A 24122-nucleotide genomic window follows, 5' to 3' on the forward strand; every position below is an offset into this window, starting at 1 on the left:
AGATTCATGGGGTGGTCGTCACACAGTTTCATGGTTCCAGTTTCAGTGCATTAAGCTTCCTCTCCTCCTCTCTTTTTGACAGGATTTTAAAATCCTTGTAGACCCAGAACTCTCAATGAAGCCAAGGGGAGTTCTAGATGCACCAGAAATGGACAATTAGGTCCTTTATAGATGGCTAAAAATAACTATAGCAGCTTAAATCCAATCATTGGACCTGAAAGATTAAGATGCTGTTGTAAAAGAGGATGGTAAATTCACTTTTGGTTTTAACGCAGAATGAATGTCTGTCTTTCAACACTTTACAGAATGTAAGAAAAAGGTTGAGCTCCCCCCACCACCACCACCATTCCCACCTCTATGTCCTGAAGTTAATTAATGTTTATGATCCAAGTTCTAGCATTTACTAAGCTCACCTGTTTAAGCTGTAGTACTGTGCCCAAAGTTTCTACCATGGGGTTCTTCTTATAATGTTCCACTAGATCTGTTAGAGAGTCAAATTTCTCCCCTCCGCCAACATCGTATTTCAGCTCCTTCCAAGAAAGATATTCAAAATGTGCTCATTCATAGCAATGTACACAATAATCAAAATAAAGTCTGCATTAATTACCTCTTTAGAATGTTCAACCAATCACAAGATCCCTTAAATGAGTACTTAAAAACCTATTTAACTATCCCCTGCCATTCCATACTGAAATGATAAAAGATGATTTACTACAGTCATATTCCACGGAAAAGTTGTAATACATTTCTAATTAGAACATTTTAATGTTAAGGATAACAGTGTCCCTATCTGATACTCACCCCAAGTAGAATACTTGAGGGATACCATCAGAGACTCAGACGTGAATTTGTGAATAAATCAAAACAAAAGCACAACAGAATCTAACACTGGGTCCTGGAACACAGGTATTTGTACTGTAGTCCTTGTTTAAAAAGCAAGTCAGCAATATAATTACTATCTCATCTACCATTAGCATTTATGAGGTTAGCAACAGATTGAGGGCATGGAGAACTCTTAACAAATTTATTTCCCAAACTTTCATAAACTCAAATAATTAAATGTGTTAAAATGGCTAATATATATAAAGATAAATGTACATAAGGAGCTGCAGACATTTATCACCTTATTATCTTCTAGGTAAGGCCTGGTCTACACTAGGCGTTTATGTCGAAGTTAGCGCCGTTACATCGAATTAACCCTGCACCCGTCCACACCGCGAAGGTATTTAGTTCGACATAGAGGTCTCTTTAATTCGACTTCTGTACTCCTCCCCGATGAGGGGAGTAGCGCTAAATTCGACATGGCCATGTCGAATTAGGCTAGGTGTGGATGGAAATCGACGCTAATAGCTCCAGGAGCTATCCCACAGTGCACCACTCTGTTGACGCTCTGGACAGCAGTAAGAGCTCGGATGTTCTGAACTGCCACACAGGAAAAGCCCCGGGAAAATTTGAATTTGAATTCCTTTTCCTGTCTGGCCAGTTTGAATCTCATTTCCTGTCTGGACATCGTGGCGAGCTCAGCAGCACTGGCAACGATGCAGAGCTCTCCAGCACTGATGGCAGTGCAATCTCAGAATAGAAAGAGGGCCCCAGCATGGACTGATCGGGAAGTCTTGGATCTCATCGCTGTGTGGGGCGATGAGTCCGTGCTTTCCGAGCTGCGATCCAAAAGACGGAATGCAAAGATCTATGAGAAGATCTCTAAAGACATGGCAGAGAGAGGATACAGCCGGGATGTAACGCAGTGCCGCGTGAAAATCAAGGAGCTGAGGCAAGGCTACCAGAAGACCAAAGAGGCAAACGGACGCTCCGGATCCCATCCCCAGACATCCCGTTTCTACGAGGCACTGCATTCCATCCTCGGTGCGGCCGCCACCACTACCCCACCACTGACTGTGGACTCTGAGGATGGGATAGTGTCCACGGCCGGATCCTCGGACATGTTAGCGGACGGGGAAGATGAGGAAGGAGATGAGGAGGACGAGGCAGTCGACAGCGCTCACAACGCTGATTTCCCCGACAGCCAGGATCTCTTCATCACCCTTACAGAGATCCCCTACCAACCCTCCCCAGCCGTTACCCCGGACACAGAATCTGGTGAAGGATCATCCAGTAAGTGTTGTAAACATCTAAATATTTATTTGTAACAGAACATGATTATTAACAATTTAAAAAATGGGTTTCTCATGATTAGTTTGATTAACTTAACGGTTCAGTCATGGGCAGTGCAACTATTTGAAAAAAATCTAGCAATGTCCGGTTTTGCATGATTGTCCTGCCCAAGCCGCTCTACTGTTTAGTCCCTGCTACTGCAGCTACAGTAAGATGCGGTCTATATGTCCGGGGATGGAGCAGAAATCCTCCTGGGACATCTCAAGGAAGCTCTCCTGCAGGTAATTTGAAATCCGCTGCATTAGGTTCTTGGGGAGAGCGGCCTTATTGGGTCCTCCGTAGTAGGACACGTTGCCGCGCCACGAGACTAGCAAGTACTCTGGAATCATTGCTTGGCACAGCATGGCGGCATACGGCCCTGGTCTTTGAAGGCTTTCCCGGAGCATTCTCTGTCTGTCGCTCTCAGAGATCCTCATGAGGGTGATGTCGCTCATGATGACCTGCTTTGAATGAGGTAGGGGAATGTTAGTGTTGGGACTGCTTTACCGTTCCTTTACAGAACTGTAACCGCTGGTTTGCAGCCACGCGGTGGAGGCGGGAGAGGGTCAGCCGAAAGGGATCGTTCCCGGGGACAGCCGCGAGGGTGTGGGACAGGAGCAGACTTCCTGCTTGCCGGATTGCTGGCAGCAGGGACCGACATTGATTTCAATGTGAAATGAGGCCATTGCTAATATTAAAGTTTTAAGCTGCCACGAATCTACGGCTTACCATGTCTGCGTGCAAGAGCAATTCCGTTGTCCTGACAGGGTTCTCAAAAGTGCTCTGCAAAACCCCAGACACTGAATGCGAAGGCCGAGAATTCGACCTTGTGCTGAGTGCGCATGTGATAGGTGCTGTGCATGGTCCTGTTCACAGAGAAAGACTATGTTCTTTGTTCACAACTACATTTATCTTTCTGAGGAATTCACTCCCTTTTTCCCATTCCCACAGCCCCATCTGCGACTGTCTCACAACCTAGCCTGTCATCACACTCCCAGAGGCTAGGGAGGATTAGGCATAAGAAGAAGAGGACACGGGAGGACATGTTCTCAGAGCTTATAGCCTGCTCCCGAGCCCAGGCAGCACAGCAGACCCAGTGGCGGGAGAACTTGTCCCAAATGCACCAAGCCAACATGGATCGGGAGGAGAGGTGGCGTCAGGAAGACCAGCAGGCGACTCAAACCCTGCTTGGACTACTGAGGGAGCAAACGGACACGCTCCGGCGCCTTGTGGATGTTCTGCAGGAACGGAGGCAGGAGGACAGAGCCCCGCTGCAGTCCATCTCTAACCGCCCTCCCCCGCCACCAAGTCCCATACTCCCTTCACCCAAAGTGCACAGAAGGAGAGGCGGCAGAGTCCCTGCTAACTCTCACTCCACCCCTGCAGAGAGCTCGAGCAGCAGAAGGCTCTCATTCCCCAAAGTTTGACAAGTTCTTTCCTTCCCGCCTGACACAAGCCCCCGTCCAAGTTTCACTTCCCAGTCCCATGTGTAGTTGATAATAAAAAATATGTTTCTGTTAACTACTGTTTCCATCATGTTCTTTTGGAGGAGGGGGGGGAAAGGGGGTTGGTAATTGGACAGGACAGTCACCTTTGGCAGGGTACATAGTAGGGGGCAGGCACAGCAGCAGGGCACATACATAGTGCAGTGATGCAGTGACTACTTACCCTGGTTAGTCTGGGAGGTTCTTTTCATGTTATGTGGTGGGGGGTGGGTTGCTCTGTGACTTTGTGTCAGGGGAGGGCAGTTAGAGATCTTAAGCGGCGGTCCTTAGGCAGGATCACAGAGCCACACAGCAGGGGATCTGTAACCGTCCCACCCCTGCCACAAACTCACATAGACCCCCCATACACACAGTCCGTATCAGGAGGGGTGACAGGCTCCGTTGAAAGAACCATCCCACCGCAGCGGAGCCTGTCAGTCCTTGAGTTTAGAAGCTGCATTCGCGCGACTACACTACACCCGCTCCGCACCACAGTCTGCGTCCCAGTTTTAAAAAATTCCCGCGAAAACAGTATTAAAGAAAACGGTGTGCTTTAACAAAGTAGAACTATTTTTATTTTGAAACGTGTGTTGGAAGTGGGGTGAAGGCTTCTCTGTACACAAAATTAGAAAGTCACAGGTTACCCTGCTCACTCAGGAACTTTGCTTTCAAAGCCTCCCGGATGCACAGCGCTTCCCGCTGGTCTCTTCTAATCGCCCGGCTGTCTGGCTGTGAGTAATCAGCAGCCAGGCTAATTTCCTCAACCTCCCACCCCGCCATAAAGGTCTCCCCCTTGCTCTCACAGAGATTGTGGAGCACACAGCAAGCTGCTATAACAATGGGGATATTGGTTTCGCTGAGATCACAGCGAGTCAGTAAGCTTCTCCATCTCCCCTTGAGACGTCCAAAAGCACACTCCACCACCATTCTGCACTTGCTCAGCCGGTAGTTGAAGAGTTCTTTTTCAGTGTCCAGGGCACCTGTATAGGGCTTCATGAGCCAGGGCATTAGCGGGTAGGCTGGGTCCCCGAGGATGACTATAGGCATCTCCACATCCCCAACAGTTATTTTGTGGTCCGGGAAGTAAATACCTTGCTGCAGCCGTCTAAACAGACCAGAGTTCCTGAAAACACGAGCGTCATGAACCTTGCCCGGCCATCCGACATTGATGTTGGTAAAACGTCCCCTGTGGTCCACCAGTGCTTGCAGCACCATGGAAAAGTAGCCCTTTCTGTTAATGTACTGGCTGGCCTGGTGGTCCGGTGCCAGGATAGGGATGTGAGTTCCATCTATAGCCCCACCGCAGTTTGGGAATCCCATCGCTGCGAAGCCATCTATGATCGCCTCCAAGTTTCCCAGGGTCACTACCTTTGGCAGCAGTACATCAACGATTGCCTTGGCTACTTGCATCACAACAACCCCCACGGTAGATTTGCCCACCCCAAACTGGCTCGCGACTGACCGGTAGCTGTCAGGCGTTGCAAGCTTCCAGAGGGCTATGGCCACTCGCTTCTGGACAGTCAGGGCTGGTCGCATCCGGGTGTCATTGCGCTTCAGGGCAGGGGACAGCAACTCACAAAGTTCAAGGAAAGTTCCCTTCCGCATGCGGAAGTTTCGCAGCCACTGTGATTCATCCCAGACCTGCAGCACTATGCGGTCCCACCACTCAGTGCTTGTTTCCCGTGCCCAGAATCGCCGTTTCACAGCATCAACATGACCCATTGCCACCGTGATGTCCTCGGCGCTGGGTCCCCTGCTTTCTGAGAGGTCTGTGCTACTCTCAGACTTCAGGTCATCACCGCGTTGACGTAGCCTCCTCGCCTGACTTTTCTGCATCTGCCTCAGGGCAACCTGTATGATAAGCTGCGACGCGTTGAGAGCGGCCACAACTGCAGCGATGGTTGCAGTGGGCTCCATGCTCACAGTGCTGTGGCGTCCGCGCTGTCAATGACTTGAAAAGTGCGCGAAATGATTTCCCGCCGGCGCTTTCAGGGAGGGAGGGAGGGCGGGAGTGATGGACGGATGACGACAGTTACCCAAAAGCACCCTGGCCCCTTTTTTTTTTACCCAGAAGGCATTTGCGGCTCCACCCAGAATTCCAATGGGCGGCGGGGACTCCGGGAACTGTGGGATAGCTGCCCTCAGTGCACCGCTTCCAATGTCGACGCTTTCCCCGTTAGTGTGGACTCACAAAGTCGAATTACTGTCCTTAGTGTGGACACACACGTTCGACTTTGCAATATCGATTCCAAATATTCGATTTAAGTAAAATCGAACTACTCTCGTAGTGTAGACAAGGCCTAATAGTCAGCATGGATTTGTCAAGAAAAATATCAGGTCAAACCAACTTAATAGATTTCTTTGGCAGGGTAATAAGCCTTGTGGATGGGGGGAAACTAGTAGATGTGGTATATTTTGACTTCAGTAAGGCTTTTGATACTGTCTCACATGACGTTCTCATAAACAAACCAGGGAAATACAACCTAGATCAGGGGTTCTCAATCTTTTTCTTTCGGAGGCCATCCCCGCCCTGCTAAAAAATTCTACAGCCCACCTGTGCCACAACAACTGTTTTTCTGCATATCCAGTAGATTAAAAGCCAGAGTTGGCATTAGGGGGTAGCAAGCAAGGCAATTCCCCAGAGCCCCACACCACAGAGGACCCCGTGAAGCTAAGTTGCTCTGGCTTTGGCCTCCAGCCCTCAGCGGGGCTTGGGCATCGGCTTTTTGCCCTGGGCCCCAGCAAGTCTAACGCTGTTCCTGCTCTCTGGTTTATTTTGGCAGATCCCCTGAAGCCTGCTCGCAGCCGCCAAGTGGGCCCCAGAGCCATTGTTGAGAATCACTGACCTAAATGGAGCTCCTATAAAGGGGGTGCATAACTGGTTAGAAAATCATTCCCAGAGAGCAGTTATCAGTGGTTCACAGTCATGCTGGAAGGGCATAATGAGTGGGGTTCCGCAGGGATCAGTTCTGGGTCTGGTTCTGTTCAATATCTTCCTCAATGATTTAGATAATTGCTTGGAGAACACACTTATAAAGTCTGCGGATGATACCGAGCTGGGAGGGGTTGTAAGTGCTTTGGAGGAGAGGATTAAAATTCAAAATTATCAGGTCAAACTGGGGAAATGGTCTGAAGTAAACAGGATGAAATTCAATAAGGACAAATGCAAAGTACTCCTCTTGGGAAGGAACAATCAGTTCCACGCGTATAAAATGGGAAATGACTGCCTAGGAAGGAATACTGCAGAAAGGGATCTGAGGACAGTGGATCACAAGTTAAATATGAATCAACAGTGTCTCACTGTTGCAAAAAAAGTAAACAGCATTCTGGGATGTATTAGCAGAGGTGTTGTAAGCAAGACATGAGAAGTAATTCTTCCACTCTACTCCACGTTGATTAGCCTCAACTGGAAATAGTGTGTCCAGTTCTGGGCTCCACGTTTCAGAAAAGATGTGGACAAATTGGAGAAAGTCCAGAGAAGAGCAACAAAAAATGATTAAAGGTCTAGAAAACATGGGGTTTGTTTAGTCTTGAGAAGAGAAGACTGAGAGGGGACATGAGAACAGTTTTCAAGGACATAAAAGATTGTTTCAAAAGGAGGAACAAAAATTGTTCTCCTTACCTCTGAGGATAGTACAAGAAGCAATGGGCTTAAACTGCAGCAAGGGCGGTTTAGGTGGGACATTAGGAAAAGCTTCCTAACTGTCAGGGTGGTTAACCACTGGAATAAATTGCCTAGGAAGGTTGTGGAATCTCTGTCATTGGAGATTTTCAAGAGCAGGTTTGACAAACCCCTGCAGGGATGGTTTAGATAATACTTAGTCCTACCTTGAGTGCAGGAGACTGGACTAGAAGACCTCTCGAGGTCCCTTCCAGTCCTACGATTCTATGATTCTATAAATAAAGGCAGGAAATTACCTTGACATTTTGACGGCATTTACTGAATGCACAGCCAAAAAAAAAAAAAAAAAAAAAAAAAAAAAACACACACAAACCTCTAGCAGGCACTCTCACTCAGTTGCACCATTTCCACCCCAAATTCCTGATTTCTCTATACTAGGCATGTGGGGAGGGTTGTTTTTGCTTTTTTTTTTTTTTTTAAAAGACAAATAAAGGTATTACAAAAACTGTATTTTCTAAAAAGGATTAAAGTACTTTCAACACATTTGACCCTTTAACACCAATACTCAGGCACACATTAAAATGTTTTCAGAATAAAAATAGCCATCAAGAATTAATCCTGGCATCAGATGGTTTAAACACATTCTTTAGTAAAGGCAAACTACCCTACCTGAAGTTTAAACTGTAGGACAAGGTTTCCCTGAATTAAATATTTATTGTATTTTGTTTGTTATTATGGAAAGACATTATGAAAAAGACAAAATAACCAGCCTCCATAGTTCAGCTACAAACCCCCACACACACCTGAATGGATTCTGAGATCTATTATATAAAAAGAGAAGTAGTAAGACAAGACTGCAACAAACTTAAGAGAGATTCATGAATGTGAAAGGCTACATCAGCAGAGGCTTTGAGACAGACTCTTGATGCAATCGAAGAGAAACCTCGTAGAAGCTCCTCAGCAATATAGATATGCTATGGCACGATTCAGTGAAAAAAAGAAAATGCTAATAGAATTCTTGAAATTAGCAAAGAAGTCAATTTGAGCAAACAAACAATATGCTGTACATACAGCGCCGTCTGACCAAAATCAGTGGACTGAACAGTACTGAGAAGTCTGTAATGCCTCTCCTGACAGAATAAGCATGCAAACCAGGAAGGAAGCCTTTACAGTCAAGAAGTTCCAGCTTTGTTGTACCTGGCACCGAATCATGACATGGGTCACTTTCGATTTCCCATCATTACTCTCGCCTTTATCATCTCCTGTCCGAACTGAAAGAACAAAGTCTCCTGGGTGGCTTTGACTCTCTCGCACAAGGAAGCTTCCATGTTTTCCTTTTTCTGTTAATAACTTTTCAGCTTCTTTTCCAGAAAGGTGCCCGTGAAACCACCTTAAATTTACAATAAATAAAATAAATAAATAAATATAGTTGCCCTTCTCTTCACTGTACCCATGACTGGGCCCACCTGGCTTAAACATCTATAACAAGCCAAAATGTTCATACTAAACTGAGGTCTCAAGGGCCACAAGTGTTGCTAAAGGTACCCAAATACCTAGCAAAGTATAGACTTAGAAAAAATATGAATTGAGAGGGCGTGTGTTCGCACATACAGAAATACTTCAGAAGTAATAAAACATTATGCACAAAACAACTCTCAAAACAGAACTTGCATACACAGAAAATGGATTAAGATACTTCAATTCTTATGCATTTAAACCTTGGAAGAATGCCACCATTGCTTAATAAAAATCTATACAGATCACAAGAAAGAAATCCCAAGAGAAAAGTCAGCAAGAACTGAAGTGGGTTCTAATAAAATTTCAGTTACTGCAATTAGATACCTCAAATTTCTCTTGTATTTTTTGCCATTGTTTATTTTATGCACTTGCATGATTTCAGTGCTCTTATGTTAACAGAAAGTTTTCCTTAGACACTATGGATACAATTTTATCAGACCTTATGATGGCGTGGTTCTATTATTTTTCCCTGCTTTTCACTTCTGAGAATAAACTGACATCTACTGGCCATAATGCTGAATAATGGGTCAAGACTAATTAATTCCAGTTTCCAAAAAGAACTACATTCATTTCTGAAGAGTTCCTTCGCTATACTTCCTTAGTAAGTATACAAAGTCTGAGATCCTACTGATCAGTGCTGTCTTGTTAAAAATGTCAGTTTCAACTATCTGTGTATTTGCATTTGACTTTTGTTTTCTTAAACCCACATACAATACAGCGTTACCAGGATAAAAATATGCTCTGAAATATATATTGAAGTCACTGCAGTAACACAAATAATTCTTTGAAGCTTTTGCAACCAATGAAATTTTCCAAGAAGGATCGGAAAGCGGGTTGCGTAGTTTACTTTGTTTTTGTTTTAGTTACTGCAACGTATAGGGCCTATCCTCTTCAGTCCAGATTTTCCCACCCTTACTCAAGTTGAGTAATAGCTTATTTTGCAAGTAGTGCCACAGAAAACAGTTGGACTACTTGCAAGGTAAGGTACTGCCACCCTTACTTACACTGAGTAAAGGCAAATCCTTAAGGTTAATAGGAATTACATGCATACGTGGAAAGGAGAATGGACTCCTTCATATTTTTCACCACTATATTCATTTTTCTCTCTCACCTTTCAGATGTAGGATCAGCACAATTCAGTGGATATTTTAACTCTATTACGTCTCCATTCTTTTCTTTGAGCTGCCCATGGTGTTCCATGTAATACTGGACTAACTCAGCCAACGTGGCAAATTTTTCTCCTCCATACAAGTCGTAGTAGTCTCCTGTGTTCTGGATCTTGATGTGCGTGACAGCTCCATTTCGCCTAAATGTTTATTACACCAAAAAAAAGAAAAGAAAGAAAAGAAAAGGGCAACTTACACAAGTTCGCCAATTTCAAACCAATCACTTTAAAATATTCCACTCTACTAGCTTGGAAATTTTAGTAGTTTATCTTTATATGTCAGGCACCTTCCAGCAGATGAATTGCAGCATATCTAAATTACTGCACACTGTGAATGAAGCAACTATACATCTAATAGCAGGGCAATGAAACAACATCAAGGATTACAGGAAGAGGAAGTGGTTGTTTAACAGTCAGTACAGAAATAAGATTTTTTTCATTCCATAATTACTTAATGGCTCCACTGAACCACAAGTCTTCATGAGCCCACCCGGTACATCTACACTGCAAAAGATGACCCACGGCAGCAAGTCTCAGAGCCCGGATCAACTGATTCAGGCTTGTGGGGCTCACGCTAGAGAGCTAAAAATAGTGTCAACGTTTGGGCTTGGGCTGGAGCCCAGGCTCAGAGACCTTCTCTCTCCCTGGGTCTCAGAGCCCAAATGTCTAGACTGCTGTTTTTAACCCTGTAGTGAGAGTCCCACAAGCTTGGGTCAGTTGACCCGGGCTCTGAGACTCGCTGCCATAGAGGTTTTTTTTGTTTTTGCAGTGCAGATATACACACATTGTCCAATAGAAGCTGCACAGACCTCCTGTCCTCTATATGCAATTCTCATGATGGAGGGAAGTCTTCATCATCCACAAGATGCCTCATTGGGGTTCTGTGCTACCACTTTCTTCAGAGTGGAGTCCAGCTCTGCCCGGTATAGCAGTCAGGCTCTAGGAAAGGCTGGACAGACTCCAACTGTCACGTTCAAGGAGCAACTCAGACATCCTAACATGGTTCCCCAGCATGGGGATTTCCCTTAAAGACAGGTCTGCTCCCTACAATCAGTCAAGGATAGCCATTTATATAAGCAATTAGCCTCTACCTCCACTAACATCAATGAAGAGCAGAGATCAACGGCCATCATAAGACTGCCCTAGGTAGGACTTAAATGGAATTCTCAGTCAGGAAACTTCAGCCGCCCCTCCCCCCCTCCAATGCGCAGATCTTTGATGAGGTCTCCTTCCCTTGACGAGGTCTCCTTCCCTTGACTCAGCTCCACTAAGACTACCTTAAAATGTAAGGCAACAATGAAGTGTCAGACATGCCCTTTTCCCCTTCCCCATCCCCACATTGTCTCAGAGGACACGTACTCCAGAAGGCGCATTTTAGAAGCTGGAATACATGAGTTGCCTTTAAAAACTTGTTCATTTCTCCTAACAAACAAGATTACCTCAATATTTCCTTATTCTTGTTATAGGAAAGTATCTTGAGTGTGTGTGGATTGGCCTCTTTCTATTTGACAAGCCACCATCCTAGTCTCATTCAAATCCCCCTCACTTCTTCTGCAATCCCTAAGAAGTGAGACATTACAGAGGGAAGAAAAATTATGTTATTCCCTCCTTTGGATTTTCTCCATGAGCCCTTTCTCGTATGGATTTTTAGGGGGTGGGCTCCTTGGGGCAAAGACTATATTTGCATGCTGTGTTGTACAGCGCCAAGCACATTTTGGGCATTAAGTTACACTGCAAATATCTATCTCAGGTAACTGGCAAGTTTGTAAGTACGATCAGTGTAGCTAATGAGGTGATGGGGGGTGAGAAGAGAAGATAGAGTGCGGTATAAAGGAGCACAGATCTTACATGCATGATCTTGCTAACGCTGTCATCTCTGCTACTTTCTGGACAGGAACCCGAATGGATTTCTTTAAAAGGGCAGGGAATGGAGAAATTATGAACTGGCTGCCACTTCACCTCTACCTTTCTGGCTCACTACAGAGCAGGATCCACTGCCTTCCAAGCTCTGCACAACTTGGAAAACCAAAGACATTTAGGTTCCTATGCAGAAGCAAATGTAAAACTATCAACATAACAGACTCAGAAGTCAGAAATAGAGAACATGTAGCTCACAAAAGTCTCATCTCTCTACCCAAACAGGATTGTTCTCCACAGAACAACGGCAATTGGAAACTTCTGTATGTTTGGGCCAAGTGGGTATTAAGGACAGAGCCTCTCAAACACTTAACTTACCGAACAGAAAGTGTAAAATCTCCCGGGTTACTTTTACTGGGCCGGGCCAGAAAGCTGCCATCAACGCCTCTTGTCAGCAGTAAATTTTCTGCCTCCACTCCAGTAATATTCGGGTGAAACCATCTACACAAGATAAAGAAGAAAAATAATTTAAAATCAGAATCTCTCTTTAGCTGAGGGCACATTGCCACACAAATATCAGATAACATTAAAATCACTGGATGCAATATTAGATTTTAAAGAATTTTGTTACGCTTTGAAAAAAATCATCTAAAAAAATGTCTGTAATTCTAACTTGTACTTTTCGTGTCACCAGTTAAAAGTAGGTTCTCTTCTACATATCGCGAAGATCCTCTGATAAGAGATGTCATATAAGTGGAAGTACTATAGCCACACCATTGGAAACTGTTTATTTCAGAGGAGACATGATAAAAAGTATATAAAACAAATGGTATAGAGCAGGGAAGTCAGGCACTCATATTTATCCTCTCATAACACAACAGCAAAGTCACATTCAATGAAACTGAAAGACAACTAATAAGAACAAAAACACGCACTCCTCACCACCAGCATACACACAACTTGCGGAACTCGATGCCACTGGATTCCATGGAGGTCTACAGCTTATTAGGACTGAAGGAAAAATTAGACATGTATAAGAATACTGAAAAAATCCAAAGTAGCATTAAGACAGTTTTATTTAAAAAGTAAAAACAAAACAAAACCTCATGCTTCAGGGCATAAAACCGATCACCGACTGATGACGGGGGTCAGGAAGAAACTTCCCTTGTGGACAAGTTATTCCACAATTGTCCAAAATCTGAAGCCTTTGGTACTGGCCACTGCCAGAGATTGGCTACCTGACTAGATGGAGCAATGCTCTGATTTGGTCTGTCAATTCCTATGGTCCTAAAATATCACACTCTTAAAATACAAAACACAGAGGAACATCATATTGGTTTTCACCACCCACAAGCAGCCTCCTGAATGACCAAAACAGTGGACCTCACCGGAGGAGAACCATATATGGCCTATATCTATAACTAAAGAGTTCAGCATCACCACCTATGGCATTACATTTCAGCAGACTTATTTGTAGTGATTTAGTTAACAAGTCCATGTTTTCCATATCATCGCACAAGTTTTATTCCTCTGCTGCAATACAGAAGTAATGCAACATTAAGATGGCCTACAACTCTACTGCCCACAAACACCTGTCAGGGATGGTCTAGATAATACTTAGTCCTCCCGAGGTTATTGATTTATTATACTATCAATGCAATCAACTGAAGAGAAAATCTGAGGTTTGCATCAGCCCTCACTATCCATTATCTCCCTCTCCATCATGGCTCCCCTGTACAGGCCAAAATATGATCTCTCTCACAAGGAAGTGACTTAGGGAAATATAGGTTGGAAGCTGAATCAATACAGACATGTATAGTAAAGACACATCAAAATTGCACACATACTAACAAAATCAGCTCCTTTGCCAAAAATTCAGAAACAAAGATAATACTAAAAAAACAAAACAAAACACTTTTTAGATGAGTTCACCTTCATGCAGAGACTGAGCATGGAAAATTTCTACCAAAAGGTGTTCCAGAAAGTTACAACAGAAACTTAATTATAGCTGTAAATATCTACTATTTCAATTACCTTTTGGACCAATGCATAAGTCTTGCCCCAGTTGTACCAGGGGAATCAATGGAGAAACAATACACAATCAGATGTCTGAGGAGAGTTCCCAATTTAACCAGACATGTTTTAAAAGCTGAGAAACTAAAAGCAAGACTGTATCCACTGCCACCCAGCCGGCCAAGACAGAACACAGAACAAAATACAGTACTGTCACAGAAATGCAAAATGCTGGGCAAACAGTGTGCAACCATTTGACTCCAGTGGCTTTGCCAAACTACTTTCTTGGGTTTTATTTTCACCTCAACTCTTGAAATTAAAGTCTTCCTAGACATTTGAAAGGCTTCATTATTTTTGTAACTGCTATAAATCATGCACCCCGGGACATATGCAGTTTGATTATAGACTTACACAGCATATCTGAGAGAAAGCAGCAGAATCCACTGCTCTTGAAAAACCCAGTGAGTTTTTCTCTGAGTAAAGTAAAACATCACAGCAATACAGACACTTGGCTGCTTGGCAGAAATCTGCTCTGTTACACTTATAAAAATACTATAACTAAAAATGTACATCGCATTTCTGATTATTCCCAACATAAATCCACATTTCACAGTCAACTGCCATAACAGAAAGCTGTGCAAGTTCATGTTTAAACATAGGGCAGCTCTTTTGATTGGCAGCTTAAATTGAGAAAGACTTATCATTATTCCAATAATGTAATACTCCATACTCCCTACTCAGGCAAATTTTTCCTAAAGAATACTCCGGACACTTCTAGAGCTTCCAAAACAGCCAAGTCCCTAACAGAGTCAGTCTAGCTAATATACCCAGGGAAATTAGAAGTAAAGGTGCACAAGTGCAACTTGAAAAGGAAGTAATTCTACATGGGAACCTTACATCTGTGTATATCCTATCTAAGCAAGAGAACCCCGTCCAGAATATTGCACCTTTAGCAGAGCCACCAAAAAAATAAACTACTCTGGGTATAGCTCAAACCAGGAAAATGTAAGTAAAAATCCAACTACAGTACTTTGAGTTTATCACAACAGACAAGAGTTAATCAATTGACAGATAATCTTACATTTATCCAATGCTCATGATCCTGAAAGATCTCAAAGCTCTTCAAACTATAAATACGCAATACCACTGAAATGCAGCTGCTTCTGGGCAGTAACCAATCAGCACAACAGCGAGACATGCATTTTGGCTAAGAAAATTGGGGAAAACCCCTACTCTTCCCTAAGGCTTTGGCTACACTGGCGCTGTACAGCGCTGCAACTTGTTGCGCTCAGGGGTGTGAAAAAACACACCCCTGAGCGCAGCGAGTACCGCGCTGTAAAGCGCCAGTGTAATCAGTGCCTGCAGCGCTGCACGCTCGCTCGCAGTGCTGCAAGCTATTCCCCTCGGAGAGGTGGAGTACATACAGCGCTGCGAGAGCTCTCTCGCAGTGCTGGTGGCATGACTACACTCGCGCTTCACAGTGCTACCGCGGCAGCGCTGTGAAGTCCCGAGTGTAGCCAAGCCCTAAGAGTCATGGGATCTTCAAAGCCCACTCAGGGCCTCAGCTTTCCTCATCTCCTTTGAAAAATACACACAGTACGTGCACGATATTCAACATAGTTACCTTGAAAGGTTGAAGAGAGTAAAGCCTGTTAGCTGGATTGGCAAGTTTCTACCATCACCAACTAAACCCAGCAACATAACCTGACTGTCTGTTACTCACTTTCACCCAATTAAGTAACTGATAACTTTAACCTCTTCTGGACCCCAGATGACCACATTAGCTTAGAAAAGAGGAATCTATGGTTAACACATAGTGTGTATTATGTGGACTATGAAAGACGGACTTAACCCACACTGGTGACCAGCCACTAGTGGCAATAGGATGACAGACAAGATGACCCTGCCAAAAAAAAAAAAACACCCACAATAACTTAGGTCAGAGGGATTGAATTATGAAGAAAGATTATATGGACCAAGGGCTAGACTTTTAAAAGTATTTAGATGCCAAAAGATAGAGGCAGGCACCTAGTCCAATTTTCAAAAGCAGCCATCTTTAGACACCTTTGAACATCTGGTCCTAAATGGGTACAACTAGACAAAGCAGCTTTACAAGAACCTGGAAGGTGTAAACTGCAAGAAGAATTTCATGTGGGATACAGGGAGACACAGGGATAGAACGAAGATGAAATTAATAATGGGAAAATTCTGCCTGAATGTCAAGGAAAGTTTCCTGATGGGGAAATATATTAATCTTTGGAATAGTCTGCCAAGAGAAGCAGTGAAAGCCGCATTGCCTGGGATTTTAACAGCCAGACTGGACTGGATGCTAGACAATGTACTCCAAGGAACAATCTGGCTATGTAGGTTTCCCACAATCAGTCCCCCCTATATAACTTCTACGAGAAGCAATAACTTCAAAACATTGCCAGGCAGGAGTTTTTAATGTATGTGGGATTTAAGTGAAGATTTTATTGAACTTTATGCTTCTCTTTTTCATGTAATTATAACTAGACACAGGAATGTGAACATATTGGAATCAATCCTACAGGCATGCCACATGCAGAACTTCCATCAACTTCACTGCAAGTTTACACACACACACACACTACTTGCAACACCTGGTCCTCCAAGTACACAAATATACATACCACCACATTACTAGTTAGACACATCATGTAAAGTTACGCCAAAAGATAATACATCTCAGTGAACAGAAGGGACCCTAATATAATATATTTGAAAATTGGTTATGGAATCATGTAAGAGATTATGAAAGAAGGATCTTTCTTCCTGTAGCCCACCAAAGCTGGGGTTTGGGACCAAAAAAGGTACATCCAGGAAAGTGACCAAGTTTTTGCACATGTTGTAACTTCTGTTCTAATGGTAACTGGTTCTCCTGCTTGCTCACCCTTGTATTTTTGGCTTTGAGTAGGAAGATGCATTTGTCCAACACCCCAAATAGAAAGAAATGGGGGTGTTAAATGGTTCCGGACCGGTGATCAGGATAACCTCATTTGGCATATTGCCACCACATTTGCGCTTTTGAACCACGCTGGCCACATCCTTTCCAACACTGGTGGGAGAGCACAGAGGATTGCACAGACACAGACTAGAGTAATATAAACCCTATAGAGGATTTTCACTTACGTTTCCTTTCATAGGAATGGAATGCATTTTAGATTTTTTTCTGCTTTCCTTTTCTAGCTCTGTTCTAAGCAGACAAAGGAGTTACTCCTAATGTAAAATTGACCAAGAGCTTAGATTACAATCAAAAACCAATACATAGCAACATATTCTATTTATGCCCACAATGAGAACAGAGGGTTTAATGTTCCCCAAAGCATGATTTAATAGTTTCAGCCACACAGCATTCTACTTGGCATTTTACAATAAGGCAAAAATGCTAGTAGAAAGATAATCAATGAGACAGTCAAACAAGGACAATGGGGATAAGTAGAAGGCCTTTTCCAAGAGTGTGTGTGTGTATATAGATAGATAGATAAAAATAGAGGGGCTGGATGGGGATAGATAGATAGATAGGAACATGCCCTTGTTTCAGATAAAGAAATATTCTGGAGAATCAGGGTATGACTGTACAAAAGCCCTTTGCAGAACTCAGAAGGTTTAGGACATCCTTGAATCACACACTACATTAACAGTGTATTTCTCTTTTCTGATTAGAGTTTGAATAGTCAGCAAAATTTTGGGGGGAGGGAAAGAGAGGAGCATAGTATCGATTTACCACCTTGAAAAGAGAAACAAAATCAATATGATTCTCCATTTCATGATTGGGCTACTCAGATCTCCGTTTTGACTGCAGAACAGATTAGAGTGCTTCTGGGTTTTGGCTGACACAACTAGACATATCGGGAAAGCGGTGACTTTTAGTTTAATTATTCCTACTTATAGGCTCACTGGTTTGTCTGTATTTCAAATCTTTATTCACTCTCTCTCATTAACCCCTTTTAACTTTTGAATGGGCTAAGACGACTAATTCCCAAGAGTCGGACAGTAAGCAAAGACTGTAAAATGGGCACTTAACTAATGCAGGCATATGCATTTTAGGCTTTATTTTAAAAGGGGTGGGGGGGGGTGGGAAAGCATCACTGAAACTGATATGAAAAGAAATACTTAAGATTCCACCCCACCCCCCCATTTCAATTTTAAAATTTCCCTCCCACTTTAAATATCTATTCAAGCTGCTGGAGATCCAAACACAATAATATGGTGCTAGGAGGGAAGAGAACCCTGAAATGAAATTGATAATCTAGCTTCATCATTCTAAACTGAAAAAGAAAAAGTAAACAGACAGCATAAAGCAAATCAGATTTTTAAAAATACTGTCGGCTTTCATAATCAAAGGAATTAAATACAGGTAAAAAAGAAAGAATAAAAGAAAATAAACGGGAAATGTACTGACAAAGGATAAACAAGAGTCTTCTACAAAGTAAAAATGAGATGTGGAAAGACATACACCTCTGCAATAAACTCAAATTTAACTGAGTTTTTCAAATTCTAAATCCAGCAAATATTGCAGGTATTTGGAAGTAGATAATGTTTTCACCCCTCAGCTCATAGAGGGCCGAGCACTGCTAAACTACACCTATCGTATAGGCCACCTAAAACATTAGCCTGCACTTAATAATTGTAGAAGCTGATTCACGTTTTAATTCCCAAATCCGCACACTCAGTAATGCATCTGTTGCTAATGCCCATTGTCACCCGGGGTGAATGCTCCGGATCCGGGAATGCCAGACGGACAGTTTACTGGGTCACTGAATAAATTACGCTGGGATCTGGAGGGGGAGGGCCCCTGCCTACACCAGAGAACACCCGGGGGGAGGGGGGCTGCTGCCCTTTAATTACCCGCAGCAGAGAGCGGCCCCGCGCCAGGGGGAGGGGGGCTCGCCCCGCCCCGGGGAGTCTCCGCCGCCCACCGCCGGGCCCTTTGCTCCAGGGGAAGATGGGGCCCCGCCCCCCAGTGAAAGGGGCAGGTGGCCCCGGCCCCCTCGCCTCACCTCCGCGATGTCATTTTCCCCCGCGGCGCCTGCAGCTGCCAGGCCCCCCGAGTCTCGGCCTCTCACGGGGGCTCCCCCGGCGGGACGCAGCCTGGGGGACCCGGAGGGGAGCGTGAAAAGCAGCCGCAGCCAGGCCGCGGAGACACAGAACCCCGGCGCAGCCTGCCACGACGTCATCCGTCCGCGACCGGCCCAGCCTCCGGGGGTGGGGGCGGGGCCTGCCGGCGAGGCGCGCGCTCGGCTGCCTGTCTGGCCTGGAGCGCTGCGGGCTGCACAGGGCGGGCATGCAGTGAGTGCTGCTGGCACGAGGGATCTGCAGGGAATGATGGCTGGATATTTTAGAGGCGCTCTGCGTGCACTAGGGTGACCAGCTGTCCCGATTTTATAGGGACAGTCCCGATTTTTGGGTCTTTTTCTTATATAGGCACTTATTACCCCCCACCCCCTGTCCCGATTTTTCACATTTGCTGTCTGGTCACCCTAGTGTGCACCCATAGGTGCATCTTCTGAGCACTCTCTGGGTGCACAGGATCAGCTTTTAAATGTCTCGTGGTAACACATGGTACTTAAAGTAGCACCTTTCATCTAAATCTTTTACAAACATGATCTGAGGCGATACTGTTAACTTGTTTTTAATGACCATTTAAAAAAATGAGTTTGCTGATCGAGATCCTTTTTTAAACCGTGCTATTTAAAACAAAAAAAAATCCTCTTCCAAAAATATAAGGCATCTTACTCCCACGCTGGAGTCATCCTACTGCTTGAGAGGGGAAGCGCAACTAACCATCAACAAGATACTTTACTATATTCAAAATGCTCTCAAAAGTTCAAAGAAACAAACTTAAAAAGAAAAAAAATTCTTTGATATCTTTCATTTATAGTTGGGGGTTACACATAACAGTAGGTACAATTTTTGTCTACAATTGTGTTTTTCAAGTCAATAGTGTCAGCTTAAGTAACTTTTATAAAACTCTGCGAAGTAGCTATTTGACGTAATATGCAGACGGGGAAACTAAAGTATATAGAACCAGGACTCTGACATGTGTAGGTTAGTCTCTAAGGTGCCACAAGTACTCCTGTTCTTTTTGCAGATACAGACTAACAGGGCTTCTACTCTGAAATGTGTAGGTTTATTATTAATCAAGACCCCCATTCTGCAGATTTACACAACCTTTACTTTTACAAGTTCCAGATAGTGAAATTAAACACTTAGTTGTTTGCTACAATGCGGGGAGGGCTTAAGTCATCTGCAGAACCAAGAACAGAACCCATAAGCCCTGTAACTACTCAACACATCACATACCTTCTTCTCCAACCCCAGCCAAGATAGAATCCAGTCAATCCCACTCGTGACCAACTCCCACTACCTCGTGCTATAACCAGAGGGCGAGAGTGTCCTCCCTTTGACCCAGATCTTGACCCTCCTCCGCGCCGTAGAGACCTATAGGCAGCCAGAAACCGCTATAGGCCACAGACTACATCTCCCAACGTGCCCCGGAGTGGACGGGGTGACGTCAGACGCTGGGCTCGCTTTAGCGCCGGGTTCCCGGATATTGCTCCCTTTCCCTTCTAGGAAGGTAAGAATGGCGGAGCGGCGGCGCTTATTGCGGGGGAGTAGTAGCTACTATCCGCCACCATCTGCCGTGAGGCGGCCCTGAAGGGCCCGTGGGTCCGGCTCGGTGGCTCCGGGGGGCCCGGATACATGCGGGGGGGCCCGTATGTGCGGAGTTCGCGGGCCCCGGTAACGCCGGGGAGTGTAGGCCGCGGATGGCCCGCTATGGGGACTGTGTGGCTGGGGATCCGGCAGCCGCCGTAATGGATTGAATAACTGCTCTGGTGGGGGGTGAGCCTAGGAGCCCCCTTCCCTGGGCGGTGACCGGACTCAGCCGGAGCAGAGGTTGGGAGCCTGTAAAGTGCAGCCCCCGCCCGGCTTGAAGCCTTTGGTCCGAAACGTATGAGGACGCTCCAGCCAGAGGCAGATCGTATCGTATGGGTGGTGGGCACACACAGGACGGGGATTCTTCCTTCGCCTCCAGTCTCTGCTCCCTGCGGTAAATCACATCTGAGCCTGGCCACCTTGGGTACTCTGTCTAGGGCATGTAAAAGCCCCAAGTCACCATGTGGCTATGGCCTTGGGCATGAGAAGTTGGTTATTGCCCCTCTCTCCACTTCCCTCTACGGGCTGTCATGCAGTTGCAGCCCCAACTTGTATTTGCTGTTTTCTCTTCCCTGGATCTCTGTTTTAGTACTTTGGGGCATGGTCAGGTATCTGAATTGTATCACCTGTATTTACTATATACGTGGCCTTGTGTTACAAGCAAGAGGCAATGGATGTGGTGTCCTGTGCATCTTGATTAGGCTCCGTGTAGTTTAGGTGGCTTTGATGCAAAAGATAGGCTATGTTTACTGTACTAATAGTCTCAAGACCACTGTAGGAATACCATGGATATTTTAAGTATAATTTGCTTTTGTTTTTTGCAGCAATTACATTTTTTTCTGTACAGTTACTTTGTTTAATGTGACAATCACTAATACTTTATTTTGATATTTGGTAGATGGCAGGCGAGAAGAAGGCAGGTGAGAAGAAGGCAAAGAAGCCCAAAAAGCACCATGCAAGCCGTAACCCAGTGCTGGCCCGAGGAATTGGGAAATATTCCCGATCAGCGATGTATGCCAGAAAAGCCATCTACAAGCGCAAGTATGATGCGCCAGAAACAAAGGTATAAAGGGAATGAATTTCGATGTTTAACTAATTAGGTTGTGTCCCAAACTTTCATAAGTTAACTTGTCTGAAACTTTTTTTTGGTTTGTCAATAGATAGAAAAGAAAAAGAGAGAGAAAGCACCTGCTACCCTCACAAAACCAGTTGGGGGAGATAAGAATGGAGGCAACCGTGTGGTAAAAGTTCGTAAAATGGTAAGAATAGATTAGTGGAAAAAATTAACTAAATTGCACAAGCAGAATTTTGCTCCTGCTAAACACTGAGTTACGGAGTTGCATTGATGTAGATGACAAGAGAATATGCTCCCTATTCTGTATTGAAAAGCTTCCTTAGATAGTGCTGCTATTGATGTACTTCTGGGCTATGAGACAGTATAATCTCCACTATAGGTTGTCTGTATAGCACTGTAAAACTGTTATGTAGGTACTTGCATTTAAGCTAGTGACTTGTTAATATATTGGGGGGGGGGTAAAAAATGGGGTGGGGAGTAAGTCTTGCTTTTAAAAAGATACACACATCCCATCTTTATATTTATTGTGGCTTTTGTGTTGCAATATTCTAGAACGGGTGTTCCGTAACTGGTGCATGCATCACTGATGCTATGAGAGCTTGATGTTCCATACATTTACTTCACAGTTTCTTTTTTATTAAAGAAGGTGGCACACTTAACAATGAAGCTGGAGAGCAGCTGTTCCAGCCAAACTAGGAACCTTTTCGTTCACACCCACAGTGTTCACATGGGGGAGCTACAGCACTGCTATTCACACCTCTGTTAGGCAGTGTAGACGTGACCTGAATCAGAGAATGTGTACAGTTGGCTTCTGGGTGTATATTACTGGGTTAATTGCCTGTTGACATGTAAGGGAGACTACTGCATGCAGCATTAAGGAGTTTCCCATGGGAAGACCCTGACAACCTCCATGAAGGACTAGGCCCATTGTTTGAATGGGCCTAGGCCTATGAATGAGCAGCACAGTAGGGCTCCTCTGGCATCTCTCTAGTGAATTGCAAATACAATCACAAATAACATACATTTACTGTATTATTTTTTTCTATGTTGTGTAACTGATTAGCTATCTGATGCAAAATGCAACCTCCTGTACCTAACATGTATCACTCAAAGTGCCAGTTTCTGTAAAATGCTAGCCTGCAGCAAAGTGAATCCTGTGCACAACAGAGAAACAAACAAAAAAATCTAAAGTGGGATAGGGTGGAAATGGCCTTCCCATGAGAGAAGTTGTGTTGCATCCACTAAAAGGGGAAGGATCAAAACTCAGATTAAACTATTTTCGCTAAGTTCGCTGATGGAATAGTAAAAGTGCAGTTTTGGCTAATAATTTGCTGCTTTTTCTCTAGCCTAGATATTATCCAACTGAAGACGTTCCTCGCAAGCTCTTGAGTCATGGCAAAAAGCCCTTCTGCCAACACAAGAGGAAACTGCGGGCTTCTATTACTCCAGGAACTGTTCTGATCATTCTCACTGGTCGCCACAGAGGCAAGGTAAAGGAGAATTGTCTTTCATATATCCTTCCATGCCACATCTGCTCTTCAAAATACTGGTTTGGCTGGTCTGTTAGAAGTTTCTGTATGCTCTGCAGAGCCTATGATGCCATAGCCCCCTATTATAAATGCAGCATATACCAACAGAAGGAGTTTTTCGGTCAGTGCTAGGGGTGGGGGTTTGCCCCACACCCCTGACTGACAATTTATATATTGACGTACCTAGAAGTGTAGACCATGCCTTGCTTATACCTCTGTGATAGGTAAAGAATTGGAGGGACTTGCAGTTGATTGCCAGACTTTACCCAATATAAACCCATGTAACTTACAAAAGGGGCTACTTAGGAATGAAATTGTTGGGTCCCAAGCCAGTTCCTGTTCCAGTTTTTTAAACTAGACAATTTAAACATAGTCCAGCTACTTAGGTTTCTAGTTTGGTTTCCCTAACCATTGGGAATGGGTCCTGTCAAATTAGAACAGTCTTTGTTCTAAAGTGTGGTGGATTTGGTACTGCTATGCCTTTTGTCTTTCTGGCTAAAGTGTGTCTCTCCTCCTTTGTAACTTTTTGTACAAAAATCAGGTCCTGATATTTTCTCAGACATCAAACTGCATTTAGCATTGCTGTCTCAGACTAATGTCCTATTGTGTTTGGTTTTCAGCGTGTGGTCTTCCTGAAGCAGCTTGCTAGTGGCCTGTTGCTGGTAACAGGTAAGAAACTTTATTCACTCAAGTCTCTTGAATTCCTGTTGAATTCACTGTAAGTCTGTCCAGGCAGCCTGTCTTCAGACTCTACCATGATTGCCATTGTTGTACTTGTCTGGGAATAGAAATTTTTCTGACAAACCTGAGGTACCCGTGACATGACTGTTCGAAGTTCTGATATCATTCAGTCTTCCAATGCTAGAAACACTAGATAGCACTGGTATCAGAGGGGTAGCCATGTTAGTCTGAATCTGTAAAAAGCAACAGAGGGTCCTGTGGCACCTTTGAGACTAACAGAAGTATTGGGAGCATAAGCTTTCGTGGGTAAGAACCTCACTTCTTCAGATGCAAGACTTGCATCTGA

At 44.3% G+C, this 24122-nt stretch overlaps 2 protein-coding genes across 3 annotated transcripts in view; one reads left to right on the forward strand and one right to left on the reverse strand.

The window, feature by feature from the left end:
- Positions 1-19012, reverse strand: part of PTPN11 (protein tyrosine phosphatase non-receptor type 11) — a 43639-nt gene extending 24627 nt beyond the window's left edge. The window contains exons 1-6 of one of the 2 annotated variants that reach the window (XM_034790871.1): positions 18835-19012; positions 12179-12301; positions 9890-10084; positions 8458-8650; positions 7467-7532; positions 414-530 (exon numbers count right to left, since the gene is read on the reverse strand). In XM_034790871.1, the coding sequence (XP_034646762.1) occupies positions 414-530; positions 7467-7532; positions 8458-8650; positions 9890-10084; positions 12179-12301; positions 18835-18848 (708 nt within the window). In that variant the 5' untranslated portion in view covers positions 18849-19012. The remainder of the gene's footprint in view (positions 1-413; positions 531-7466; positions 7533-8457; positions 8651-9889; positions 10085-12178; positions 12302-18834) is intronic. The other variant, XM_034790872.1, reaches the window with a different exon arrangement.
- Positions 19013-21357: 2345 nt separating this feature from the next.
- Positions 21358-24122, forward strand: part of RPL6 (ribosomal protein L6) — a gene marked incomplete in the record, with an annotated part of 3852 nt that continues 1087 nt past the window's right edge. Inside the window, 4 exon segments of the mRNA XM_034790873.1 lie at positions 21358-21554; positions 21652-21750; positions 22913-23056; positions 23716-23764. Coding sequence (XP_034646764.1) covers positions 21390-21554; positions 21652-21750; positions 22913-23056; positions 23716-23764 — 457 coding nt within the window.

Source organism: Trachemys scripta, chromosome 15 (assembly GCF_013100865.1).
Source record: "Trachemys scripta elegans isolate TJP31775 chromosome 15, CAS_Tse_1.0, whole genome shotgun sequence".
Taxonomy (NCBI): Eukaryota; Metazoa; Chordata; order Testudines; family Emydidae; genus Trachemys; species Trachemys scripta.